Raw genomic sequence first — 13,538 nt, forward strand, 5'->3', positions numbered from 1 at the left:
TTATTAAGGTAAGGTGGATGACATACCTGTGGGGAGGGATAGGTCCTTCCTCATTTATACTCTTTACCCGGGATGGGCCCCTCGTGATCAGGCCCACCTTCCTAGAAGTTTTTGCTAGCTGTCCAGGTTCATCGTGAAAAGAAGAGGTGACGCGTGAGTCGTCTGTTGGCTCGAGTCGGCAAACCCGTCTGGTTGAGGGTTCGTGACTCGGAGTATTAGTGGGTTGGGCCGGAACAAAATCAATCTCTAATTTACCTATAAAAATCAAATTCAAAATATTGAAAAAGCAAAAAAATAGAAAAACAAGTTACAACTTGCAACCAAAATAACACATTATCAAATTTGTTTTCTACGTACCTGCACTTAAACTCTGCCTCAAGCCTAATCTTTTAGGATAATAAATTGGAAAACAAAAAAAAATCAAATTAAGATATTAAATTGTTTATAATTTAACTAAAAACTTTATATTCAAATATTAGAAATAATTTTTTTTTATAAATACATATAATGAAGAGTATTTGAAAAAAAAAAAATTATATACTAATTCTTTCTATATGGATCATAGAAGTATAGAAACAGATTTACATATATTATATAGGATAGATATGGCCGAACGACTAATCGTATGAACCAAAATTAAATAACATATTCATATCCATATTTATAATTATAATGATTATTATAAATTAGAATTAAATTTTAATTTTCGTTTCTCTGGGATCGCATCTCAGTCCGCAGTCTGCAGCTCTAAAATCCCCCAAAAGGTTTTCCTTCCTTCTTTCCATCGTTCGATTTATTCCCTCTTCCAGTTGACCTTTTCTCTCCTCTTTCTCTGATTTTTTATTGCCCAATTTTTGCCCCTTGATTCTCTGCCTTTGCCTTGGTGTAATCCTGGATCTCCTTGATTTGGAGATTCGATTTACTTATTCAATTTTCATCTTTCTGCTGGTCACTGGTTTGGTAGGGTTCCTATTTGATTTAACATTCGTTTTGGTGAAATTATGCTCTAGATTCACCAATTTGTTGTTTATTTTGCTTTTGTTAATGTGGAATCTAGCCTGGCAAGGGGAATTCCGGAGTGCATTTTCGAATTTTTGTTTTCTGGTTTCCTTGTAGAAAATTTCATCCGTTTTCAATAGCCTTGTGTAGAATCTTTGATCCTGTTTTTTCGTTCCATGCGTTTTGTGTAACAGTGTAGAATTCTGCAGGATTATCTGATGGAAGATTATAGTGTTTTACTATTGAGTGATGAGATGTAACTGGATTCAACCCTTGCAGGTCTAATAACATTGTAAGAGGTTGCTGAGTGTAGTAAGCAACCATGGCTGCTTCAGAGGAGAACAGTGCACTGTTCCCAATTTTCATATTGACCATAATGGCCATCCCCATTGTGCCCTATACAATTACCAAGTTATGCCGTGCTGCCACCAAAAAATCAAAGAGTATTCACTGTCATTGCTCTGAATGTTCAAAATCCGGGAAGTACCGTAAATCAATATTCAAGAGGGTGAGATAATTTTTGCTCCCTGTGTTGTTCTTCTTGTTGGGTTTTTTATTTAGTTGACATATGATTTAAATGTTGCAGATTTCGAGTGTCTCAACATGTAGTAACTTCACATTGTTGCTGCTTTGGGTGGTCATGATTATTCTGGTTTACTACATAAAGTCTATGAGTGGAGAGGTAAGCAATTATTTAAGTATTCTACTTCATGAGATTCATGTTCGGTATTGAGGGATCTTATATTCATTGTAGAACACTTCTCTTATTGGTTGAGTGTTCAAATATATGGGTCATGGATTCTGAACTTTCTCGGGTAAATTTATGCAGATTCAAGTTTTTGATCCATTTAGCATTCTTGGGTTAGAGCCTGGAGCACCAGAGTCTGAAATAAAGAAAAAATATAGGAGACTTTCTATTCAATACCATCCTGATAAAAATCCAGATCCAGGTTGAAGGTGTTTTAGTTTATTGCATGCTTCTTATAGTTGCAAACTTTCATGTTTGCAAGAAGTTGGACCTCCTGTAAGTTCCCTTGTAATTGGTAATTTTTCTATTATTTTATTTCAGAGGCTCACAAGTATTTTGTTGAGTACATTGCGAAGGCTTATCAAGCTCTGACAGATCCTGTAGCACGTGAGAACTATGAAAAATATGGCCATCCTGATGGAAGACAGGTAAATAAACTGAATATTATGGAAAAATGCTCAGTGGCTTGTTGTCTTTCTGCTTACATGTTAGCAAAAAAACAATATTTCGTTGTAGGGATTTCAAATGGGCATAGCACTCCCTCAATTCCTGCTAAATATTGATGGAGCATCTGGTGGCATACTTCTGCTTTGGATTGTTGGCGTGTGTATTCTCTTGCCATTGGTTATTGCTGTAATTTATCTCTCCAGATCATCGAAGTATACCGGCAACTATGTGATGCATCAAACACTGTCCACTTACTATTACCTTATGAAGCCTTCTTTGGCTCCCAGGTAAACTCATATTTTGTGCCAGTTAAGCTCCATCTGGCTTTCGATCCGTAGCTTATCCTGTGTTGGTATGTAAGACCCCACATTATTGTATGCTGTAAGATATTGGCTGCTCAGTTTATTATCTTTTTCCTTTCATGGATATTTATTATATTTTTAAGTTAGCTTGAAGTGCAATGAGAAATATCATGTTAATTAGTAAATGACTGCTTGTGTAAAACTAAATTATATTTTAAAATTTAAATCCCTTTCGATGCTGACTTACCAGACTGAATTGCACTGCAATGTTGATGAAAAAGTTAATTGAAACAATTGTCAAACAGAGGAGAAAACAGTGAAGCAATAAGTTCTTTTAGTTGGTCAATTTGCATGATACTAGTTATATATAAGGATAATGGTATTTGATAATATCATGGCTTCCTTTTCTTTCCTTGTAAATTATTTGTTATCTTGTTTCCTTGAAGTTGAAACTTCTCTTTTTGTTTCTGTTTTTTTTGTCTTTTTAATATCTGCGGCTACTGTGTGATACAGCAAAGTCATGGATGTCTTCATAAAGGCTGCTGAATATATGGAAATTCCAGTTCGTAGGACCGATGACGAACCTCTTCAAAAGCTCTTTATGTTAGTGAGGAGTGAGCTGAACCTTGACCTCAAGAACATTAAGCAGGAGCAAGCTAAGTTTTGGAAGCAGCATCCCGCACTGGTTAAGGTACCTTATACTAATAATGCGTTGTGTTCAGATTCTCAAGGCCCATTATGTGCTAACTTTGTATGCTATTTTCTTTCAGACTGAGTTATTAGTTCAAGCTCAGTTGACCCGAGAATTCGCAGCCTTGTCACCATCACTACAAAGTGATTTTAAGCGAATTTTAGAAACAGCACCCCGCCTTCTTGAAGAATTAATGAAGGTGACTTTTTAATCCAGTCTTAAAGGTTCAATGTTCATTCTTTCTCTATCATGCTGTTCCCTTTAGGCTTCAGATTTGCATCATCTTGTACAGCATTGCAATTAATTATAAAAGTTAAAGCATTGCAATTAATTATAAAAGTTAAGGGTGATTTCTTCCATGTGCTGATATCTGGGGGTCCTACCAAAAGGTTTATTCTTCACCGAGTCCAGAGACACGTCACATGCCTCAGCATGTAAAATGGATAATATATAGGATCTGCCCTATTGACAACTTAGCATATAAACATGGTTAACCTTTAGATATGAACTGATAATATACTTTCTTTTTCTGCACTTATGCAAGATGGGAGAAAGTTATTTGCTAAGGTGTAGATGAATGGATTTATTCAAATATAACATTGTAGTTATGCTAATATTTCTTGACTTAATCTTATTTGAATTGTGCTTTCTCTTGTTGATGGATTTATATAAATATAAAATAAGTTGTAGAAATACGAGAATGAGGGGCATGAGATTTAGTTGTAAATCTAAGATGTATCTATCATGAATAGTGAAACATGCAGATCATCCTCGCATGATGTGGATTTCAATTTCATTCAACTAAGTTAACATAATAAGATTATAAGAACCATTATGATTACTATGACTAGATGCCATTTCTCAAGTCAGCAATTTTGGCCTGTATATCACAAAATCTAAAGATAATATAATTTTCTTTATGTCTAATTGATTTTCTTCTCATTTTCACAATTCTAACTTATTTATTGTTTACTATTTTACCTTTTTTCAGTCAATTAAGAGATCTGTCGACTTTGTTTATTTCTTCTCCATGCTTGTGGACTGGGTTGCCCTTTTTGTTTTTTAGATTTGTTATATGAATCATACAATTCACTATTCGAAATATAAACATACCAATCCACAATTTGATCCCTGATTTGATAACTATGACTTTGTCATGTTCTGTTTTCCAATTCGTGATTCTCTTATATGATGCATGCAATATATTGCCTTATGAATTTATAGTTTTGAATCCATGATATTTTTGCATCTTGGCAAATCTATTAATGGTCTATTTTTTTCTTAAAAGATGGCAGTTATACCACGCAATGCTCAGGGGCATGGGTGGCTGAGGCCCGCAATTGGTGTTGTTGAGCTTTCTCAGTGTATCATCCAGGTAATGAATCTAAGCCAAGTATAATATAATGCAGTCATATTTGTGTCTGCCAGTTGTACCTTAAAAACCTAAACCTTAATTTTAGGGAACATATTATTTGGTGTATTATTATAGGTCTTGTTCCTTATTTTCCTTTATCTATGATATAATATCTACCCTTGCCTGGTAAGATAATTCTACTAGTAAAATTAGAATCAAAAGCCCCTCCACCTACCCATCAAAAGCATATGTTTTCACAAATTTCACATATTATGTTCCTTATTAAGGGTGTAATAATATCTATTGGTTTATGATGATTTTGCTTGCTTTGGTTAGTGAACCATTTTTAATTTTTGGCCACTTGAATTTCTTTTGATGTAAAGCCATTTTCATCTGAAGTTCTTTTTTCATCTTCTCCGGTACAGGCTGTTCCACTAAGTGCTAGAAAGACTACCGGTGGATCACCAGAAGGCATTGCACCATTTCTGCAGCTGCCACATATTAATGAGACTGTTATTAAGAAGCTAAACCGCAAAGTAAGGGAACATTTTACGTGCAATCTTTATTCAAGTCTGAATGCTTTTGTCTGGGCCTAGATGTTCATATCTGTGATGTTACCTATCATCACAAGGTCTAAAGATCTTGTGGCCACGCCTATAGCTCGGTTGCTTTATAAAGAACTTTCATGCTCTTATTGTTGGGGCATCTAACAGTGCTAGTTTACTGCTTGCTGAATTAATACTATTGAAGTCTGATTTCTGTTTGGTGATCTTGTAATTGACAAATGGAAATTATTTGTTTGGTTGTCATTTTTGATATTTATTTATCCAATCATGCTACATATCCACAAAAAATTAGCTACCAATTAGCCATTGCTTATAGAAAGACATATTTGGAATCTCTTATACTAACATAAACAAGTTTGATTATTAGTTTATTGCAGGTTTAATTATTCTACTATGACAGTTTGATTATTTTAGTGGCTAATTATTTAGTTGGAAAAATGTATAAATCAATTTGTATATACAAATACATAGTGGTGGATTTGGTGGTTAATTTTTAATGTACATGTAGCACTTTTGTTACTGCTCTACTGCAGTTTATTTAAAAAGAAAACTGCAGTTATCTATGCTCAACATATTTTGATAATTAGTGATGGTTCACATATTTAGTGACTGCTATTGGATGTTTAAATGTCTTTGTTTTCCTGGGCCTTACCAATTTTTTTCTTGATTTGCAGAAGGTCAGAACTTTTCAGGAACTTCATGATATGGACTCACAGGAGCGAGCTGATCTGCTTACTCAAACAGCTGGGTTATCTTCATCTGATGTAAAAGACATTGAGATTGTATTGGATATGATGCCTTCCTTGACACTCGAAGTAACTTGCGAGACTGAAGGTGAAGAGGGTATCCAAGAGGGTGACATTGTTACTCTACATGCATGGGTAAATATTAAACGTGGGAATGGCCTGATTGGTGCCCTTCCGCATACACCTTACTACCCATTTCACAAGGAAGAAAATTTCTGGTTCTTGCTTGCGGATTCTGTCTCGAATAATGTGTGGTTTTCTCAGAAGGTTAGTTTCATGGATGAAGCTGCTGCTGTAACTGCTGCTTCTAAGGCAATTGAGGAATCTATGGAGGGTTCAGGAGCAACCGTGAAGGAGACCAGTAGGGCAGTAGCCGAAGCAGTTGACAAGGTTAAGGGAGGAGCTAGATTGGTTATGGGCAAGTTCCAGGCCCCATCCGAAGGGAACTACAATTTGACTTGCTATTGTTTGTGCGACTCTTGGTTGGGCTCCGACACAAGGATAAACTTAAAGCTCAAGGTCTTGAAACGGACTAGAGCCGGCACGAGGGGTGCTGTGTTGGCGGATGAAGGACCTATCATGGAGGATGGAGTTGAGGAGGATGATGATAATGAGGATGGAGAGTATGATGATGACTATGAGAGTGAGTACAGCGAAGACGAGGAAGATGATCAAAACTCAAAGAATAAGCAGCAAGCTGTCAATGGCACCACCAGTAAGCATGGCAAAGCTGTAGAAAATTCTAGTTCTGATGAAGAATGAGGAACCAAAATAGAACTATTCATCTATTTACCCGGCGGTGTTTAGAAGAACCATCAAATGTAATAGTCTCCTATCCATTTTAGTTAAGAGTTGGATAGCATTTATACTTGGGCGTTCGTTCTTATCCTAGTTCATCTGATATGGTGCTTAAGCTATCATTTTGTTGGATAAGTTTAAAATGGAAGATAAACTTGAAGATTTAATTTTGATTTAACTTCACTTAAGTGTAAAACATTTTGATACCCCTTTTTTCAACAGGATCTTTAGTTCAATTAACTCATGTAGCCGATACTACTAGAATGCCTCCTGCTTATTTTTAATTTTGGGTAATCAGCAAGGAGAAATCCGTACTAGGAAATATTGTTTAGGGTTAACTAGAGGTGGATGAGACGAGAGAAGTTAAGCTTTTCAATTAGATTGAGGTGGAATGCAATCAACGCAATCAGAACATCAGATTAATCTTTGAAAATTGTTTTAGCAACTTACAACAACTTACCACAACCTACAAAACCAGGTAGAAAATTGTTTTAAAAGACTCCAAATCGGCCAAATATTGAAAGTATAATCGAACTTTTAAATTGAGCAAAAAGACGAGTATACCTAATTAACTACTTTCATAACTACTATTCTCTAATCTTTTTATATTCCGGTCGCAATGCATTGAGTGACATTTTACTATGGAATAGACGGTGTAAAATAAAAATAAAAAAAAAACACATTATTTGCCAAGTCCTGCTACGGCTTACAACTAGATAGTTTTTGTTTCGAGGCTTACCTAAACGTACTTATGAATAGGGAGCTTTGTGAATGAAGTCGAAGGTTGTGGTAAAGGTATCCAAGATGGCTTCAGGTCAGCTTTGGAATTATAGGTGAGATACCTGGAAGCGATTTTAATGTTTTAAGTCCGTTTAAGTAAGTTTTAAGTGAGTCTGACTTAAAAAAAAAATATTAAGTGTTGGAGTATTTATAGAGTAGCAAAGTAGGATTTAATTATTCCTTGGAGATAACTTTTGAAAATTATGGTTGATTATTCACTTACAATATGAAAAGTTACTCTATGTCTGAGTTGATTATTATCTCTGAGGCAATAACCGAAGTAGTGGGAGGAGCATTTAACTTGCTCCCCAGGTTAAGTCGGACACTAGTTTAAGGACCCGTATTCAAGTCAATCCGACCCATGTGGAAGAGATCATGTGGGCTGATTTTTCCAATGTTGGACTGGCTTTGTGTAGCGCAATTTTATATGTAGCTTGACTATTAATGAAAACGTGGACTCAGCTTATATTCAACAGACCCAAGCATAAACAGATGGTAGCGTCACCTATCACCCTACATTGCGTCTAGAAATAGTGAAATACAATCTCATCACTTCACATCATCAGCGAACAGTTCCTTATCATCGTGCAATTAAGAGGGAAAAAAATTATGTATGTAATTAACCTGCCTCTCTTAGTAATTATGAGCTCAATATTTTCACAAATTTATCAAATTCTACCTGATAATCAACAATAATAAATTTTCTATTAAAACTATCAAATATTAATATTAGAATTCCTAAATAGATGGTTAAGTCCCAAAAAATAAAAATACGATAAAAGATCTTTATTGAAATATGACATAAATAGAAAAGAAAATCAATAACTTTAAAACAAGATATATATTTGATTTTTATTTTCATGTTCTATTTTCACTTTTAGTGATTTTTATTTTTAAGATTTTTAGGAAAAAAAAGTAAAAACAATAAAATCATAGTGTTTTACTCAAAATTTTGCTCTATTTTTAATAAAAAATGGGCTTTTTTATTTAAATAAAATAAACACCTTCCAAAATTATCTGATTCTCCTAAAATATTTTTCAAAAATGCAATTTCCCTATACTTAATAATATATAAATCATCTCTAGAACATGTAGTTTATATAATACTAGTGTTAAACTTGTGCGATGCACGGGCTTACATTTTAATTTGACATGATAAATCGAAAATAATATTCTATAATAATAAATTTCTCAAATTTAGTATAACACTATCATCGTCATTATATAATAAACGTACTGAATATGCTGTTTTATCTTTATTCAAAGTAAAATACAAACGGAACTGTTTGAAGTCTATAATATTCTTGAACTATAAGAAAAGACACCTAAAAAAATAATAACATATATAACTGTAATAATACCATATCAATTTTACACTAAACTTTATATCAAAAGGCTAATAAAAATTTATCGACGACCTAGTATTTGACTAACCTCATTAGAAAAGCAATTGGCATATGATGTTGTACTCCCTGTTATACATTTCATTTCAAATTTGAAAATAGAGTTATAGATAAATTAGTTGTATCGACAGTAAAAATTTGTACAGTAAGTATTTCTTGTAAAACTCCTCTCTGAACCTCTCCCAGGTGATAACCTCATTTTTATTTCCTTGTTGCAGCAGACAGTGAGCTCCTTGCCACCAGTGTTGTGCTTTCCCAACCAATTGGTAAGCAGCAAACTCAACTAGCTGATCCCCTGCTATGCTTGCATTGCCCTCTCTATTGCCTAGAACCAATTATCGGCTTCTGTCGGATTAGTCGATCCTCTAAAAGTAGGAGGAATAACCTTCAGAAATATTGCCAATGTCATCGGACCTGCAGCTGAGCTTCCTTCAGCTCCGTTACCATTCCCATTTCCGTTCATCCTTCCCATTGCTTGGTTGACAGCCGCCACATTAGCTTGCATAGTGTTGATAAGTTGGGTCATTGCAGCCAGAAATTTGGCTTGATTGCCAGTAGGAGCGGGTTCCTCATTTTCTCTCCGCCCGCGACCCCGTCCACGAGTTGCTATTTCAGGTCTTATCCACACAAAATAAGTGATATCAAGGTGATCAGTCTCAATATCTCAAGTTAAGTACTTCAATTCTCCAAAAGTATACTCACAAACTTTATGCTAAATGTATCAGACATATATCCTAAATACCACAAGCACAATTCAGAATATGCATTAAAGCATAAGCAGTCCATTCCTCAGGCTCACGAGAACAAACTGCTTTGATACCATAATGTAACACCTTAATATTCAAATCCTTATGCTCGAGTCATAAGTCAATGATATTACGGTAGTACAACTCTCAGGTGGATTATAATACATACATACATACATATATATATATATATATATATATAATTGAAAGGAAGTATAAATCGAGAAACCTGAAAAGAGTGAAAATAAAATCGCAAATTCGTAACATTCACATATCGACAATTAGAAGACAAAGCGTGAATCGAAAATGATAGGAAGATTTAGCCATAAAGAAGAGTAAAAATAAGACAAAGTATAGTTATGTAACATAAGTAAATAGCCACTAGTCGCGACCTGCAAAGTTTAGGCCGGCTAGGGTACAGTATAATAGTAGTTGACAACAATATCTCCTAATCACTTCCAAATGATACATAAAGGCCTCTATAGGCAAGTCCCAAAGGAGATCAATAAAAAATATAAGTTTTCAAAATAAAGGTGGAGAGAATCTAAGCAAAATATAAAGCAGAGAATACAAAGGTCTTTGCCAGCTCTCAGATGAACCACAACTCACTGCTGAGCACCTAGACCTGCATCTGAAAAACAATAGATATATACAAAATGAGAACCCCCGACCCATGGTTCCCAATATGAAAAAAGTGCAAAATAAATGCAATGCACTATAATAAAAATTCACTAGACATCCTAAACTTTCTTTATTCATATATTCATCTTAGGTTCTCACTAATCCATGAATTACGCAACTGTTCTAGGGGATACTAAGTCTAGTCAACTCCTCATCTTTCCCTTCTTTCCAAACCTCTTAACACTCAATTCCGAACAAAACCATAGATAGTAAATTTGAATTTAGTGCTTAAATATCAATTATCTCATTCTCAACCTGGAGCAAGTAAAATCACTTCACTGTATCTACCCAGGGAGCTCAAGTTACCTCATTCAATAATCATCATTTTAAATTAATCATCTCATTATTTCATTTCAACAAGAACATCCCTCAGCATCAACTGACACCAGCATGAGGGACCTTTCAGTTGTACAAATACAAGCAATATGATGAGTCCATATTTGACGATAATTTCTGGCTTGAATTGGATGGATTTCATCATATAAACTCACAATCAGCAAAAAAGCATACTTTTGTGATTTCTCTCTAATTTAGACCTAAATATGAAAACATGCATTTTTGTGCTTAAATTGAGCAATTTAATTCCACTTTTTATTCCATTCGATGCCGTGATGTGTTTTGTGAGTGATTTCAGGTCAATTAGGCAAGAATGAGTTGGTAGAAGTGGAAGGAAGCATGTAAAAAGAAGAGATTTCATGGAAAATACAAAAGGAAAGCACACATTCAAGTGTGCGTACGCACAACCTCCTGTGCGTACGCACAAGTGCAAAAACCAGTAAGTGTGCGTACGCACACATTTGTGCATATGCACAAGTCCTAGCGCGTGACTTCATTAATGAAGCACGGGGCTCGCAATTTTTGGGGCTCTTTGGCCCAATTTTGGAAGGCTAGAGGTTGAATTGAGTGCTATATGAAGGGGATTCATTCCATATCAAAGCATTAGCTTATGATTAGCTTAGGGAGCTCACTTTTAGGGTAGAAAAACACATTAGGAGTATGAGTAGTGTAATATAGAAAATTCTCTGTTAAGGTTTACTTAATTTCCATTGTAACATTTTATAGTTAAGTTTGATCTTAGATTTTGCTTATCTCATTGTAAGTACTCTTTAATTTCCTCCTTAATTTTACTACTCTAGCTACTTTGTCTTATGGTTCAAGCATTTTGTTAATATATGCAATTTTGGTTTCTTGAAGTTTTGGTTAATGAATTTAGTGTTTTATGGTTTATATTTGCTTGATTGCATGTTTATTGTTGATATTGTGAATAGTTTGGTTATAGTTTTCACTTTCCTTTGCAATTTTACATGTTTTGCTTTTATGCTCACAAGGTGTTTGTGAAAATGCCAACTATAGATTTTGAGTAGATTTTCACACCTTGGCTTGGAAATTGAGTTCCTAGGATACTAGGGTCATAATGTCTGACATTTAGTGGTAATTCTTGGGTAGTTAGTTGGCTCTTGTTTCCATTGACGCTAGCTTTTTGCTAAGTAATTAGTAAGTTAGCTAGGACTTATGAATTAAGGTCAATTATGCTTGTTTGACTTACTCCTCGATATTAGGGGTTGACGAAGCGTCACTGACTTATCATAGTTGTCATAGTTGATGTTATGAAGATGATAGGATTCTTTAATTCTCATTCCCAAGTCACGGCTCTTTTATGCATTTATAGCATTTTCACTAGTTTTGATCTTACTTCCCTTTAATATCCTTTTTGATCATTGGTTAGTTCATTTATTTCTTAGTTCTTTTAGTCTTTCGTTCTATACTTCAAAATCCCCTTTTCCTCAGAACTAAGAGTGTGACATCTTAATTGCATTGTCCGAGGAAGACGACCTGAGGTTAATTACTCTCGGTTATTTTTATTAGAAATTAAACTTTGATAGTGGGAGTTAGTTGCCGGTTTGGTCTATACTTGAAACAGAAGTTATTTTAAGTGGAAAAATCCAAACTGGTGCAATTCTCACTCATCACAATACAGATAAGTAATACAAAATTAAGGCACAAGTAGAACAAGTAGCACAAAATCAGGTAACATAGCATATATGATTTAGAAATCCAAAACAAATAGGCAAACTCAAACAAGTCAAACATATGCAAATGATGAATGATTGTCCTATCGTTGATGATATCATCTGTCGGTTACATAGCTAACCCAACATGTCTTGCTAGCTAACCATTGGACCGTCCCTGCGAGCGCACATCCCCAAGCTTAAAATCATAATCATTCAATATAAAAATATGAATGGGGGAGAGCTCATCTAGAAAGGTCTAAGTCTCCAGCCAAACTTACGACGCATGGTCAATAGAGTCTCGGATCTCCACCTGGAGCAAGTGGAGCCGACCCACTGCATCTACCCAAGAAAATCCGAAACTCAGATAATTTCTCAAACCTCAAGTCATTCTCAACTGGGAGCAAGTGGGGGCTAACCATTGTATCTACCCCAGGAGTTTCAAACCAAACCCGGAGCAAGTGGAATCACTCCACTGCATCTACCCAAGTAGGTATATCTCACCACGTCTAGGAGTAAGTAGAATCGCTCCACTAAATCTACCAAGGCAGGTGTATCACAATCAAAATCATATTCAATATTATTTTCATAACCATAATCACTCTCATCATCATTCTCGTCTTAATTCATACCCAATCCCCAATTTAACTCATTCATCATCAACCATTCATCATCATACTTACTCCTAATCGATCTCCGTCATCTCTCATTATCACAACCCTTCTTATTATACTTAATCACGATCAATTCATCGTTATCTCTCATTATCAAAAATTATTCCCATCATACTTAATTAATCAGTCATTCTCAATTCACTAAATCAACTAAAAAATTCTCATTCCCAACTTTTTTACACTCTAGTTCACCGGCTCTAGACTAGTATTGAAGTTTATAAAGATTTAGGAGGCCAAAAGAATGGTTAAAATACTTAAAAACACAATTTTTCAAAATCTGAGGGTTTCGTGTACACATGCAGGTGGCTCGCGTACGCATGCAATGAAAATTGGGGATGTCACGTATGCGAGATTTGGTCGCGTACGCGAGTCTTGTAGAAAAGGTAAAAAGCTGTTAAGTGTAAAAATCAGTTTTTGACCCCAATTTTCAAAGCTTCATAAGTTTTGCTACAAAATTCCTTTTTCAACCATTCTTGAACCGTTGGAAAGATCGTTAAAAGTACTTTCATAAAAATATAGTTTTAAAGAATTCCCAACTTCAAATACCAAGTTATGGACTGCTAAAGTTGGTCAAAAATCAATTTTTACCTAAAA

General features: G+C 34.9%; 1 protein-coding gene across 2 annotated transcripts; it reads left to right on the forward strand.

Moving 5' to 3' along the window:
* The first annotated feature begins 569 nt into the window (after positions 1–569).
* LOC112790612 (dnaJ protein ERDJ2A) lies at positions 570–6,891 on the forward strand. 2 transcript variants are annotated; one of them, XM_025833095.2, is made up of 11 exons: positions 570–764; positions 1,279–1,507; positions 1,586–1,681; positions 1,829–1,949; positions 2,069–2,175; positions 2,264–2,481; positions 3,010–3,187; positions 3,267–3,386; positions 4,476–4,562; positions 4,967–5,077; positions 5,782–6,891. In XM_025833095.2, the coding sequence occupies exons 2-11, from the start codon at positions 1,322–1,324 to the stop codon at positions 6,613–6,615; spliced, it is 2,058 nt and encodes a 685-aa protein (XP_025688880.1). In that variant the 5' UTR covers positions 570–764; positions 1,279–1,321; the 3' UTR covers positions 6,616–6,891. The 2 variants fall into 2 exon arrangements, with proteins under 2 accessions (XP_025688880.1, XP_025688882.1); XM_025833097.3 differs by having other exon boundaries at positions 717–960.
* The last annotated feature ends 6,647 nt before the right edge of the window (positions 6,892–13,538 follow it).

Source organism: Arachis hypogaea, chromosome 3, assembly GCF_003086295.3.
Source record: "Arachis hypogaea cultivar Tifrunner chromosome 3, arahy.Tifrunner.gnm2.J5K5, whole genome shotgun sequence".
NCBI classification, from domain to species: Eukaryota; Viridiplantae; Streptophyta; class Magnoliopsida; order Fabales; family Fabaceae; genus Arachis; species Arachis hypogaea.

Bases quoted from the DNA above. Each gene is read 5' to 3' on its own strand.
- LOC112790612 (XM_025833095.2), top strand. From the start codon at position 1,322: ATGGCTGCTTCAGAGGAGAACAGTGCACTGTTCCCAATTTTCATATTG. The intron at 1,950-2,068 runs GTTGAAGGTGTT...ATTTTATTTCAG, and splicing joins TGATAAAAATCCAGATCCAG to AGGCTCACAAGTATTTTGTT. The intron at 3,188-3,266 runs GTACCTTATACT...ATTTTCTTTCAG, and splicing joins AGCATCCCGCACTGGTTAAG to ACTGAGTTATTAGTTCAAGC.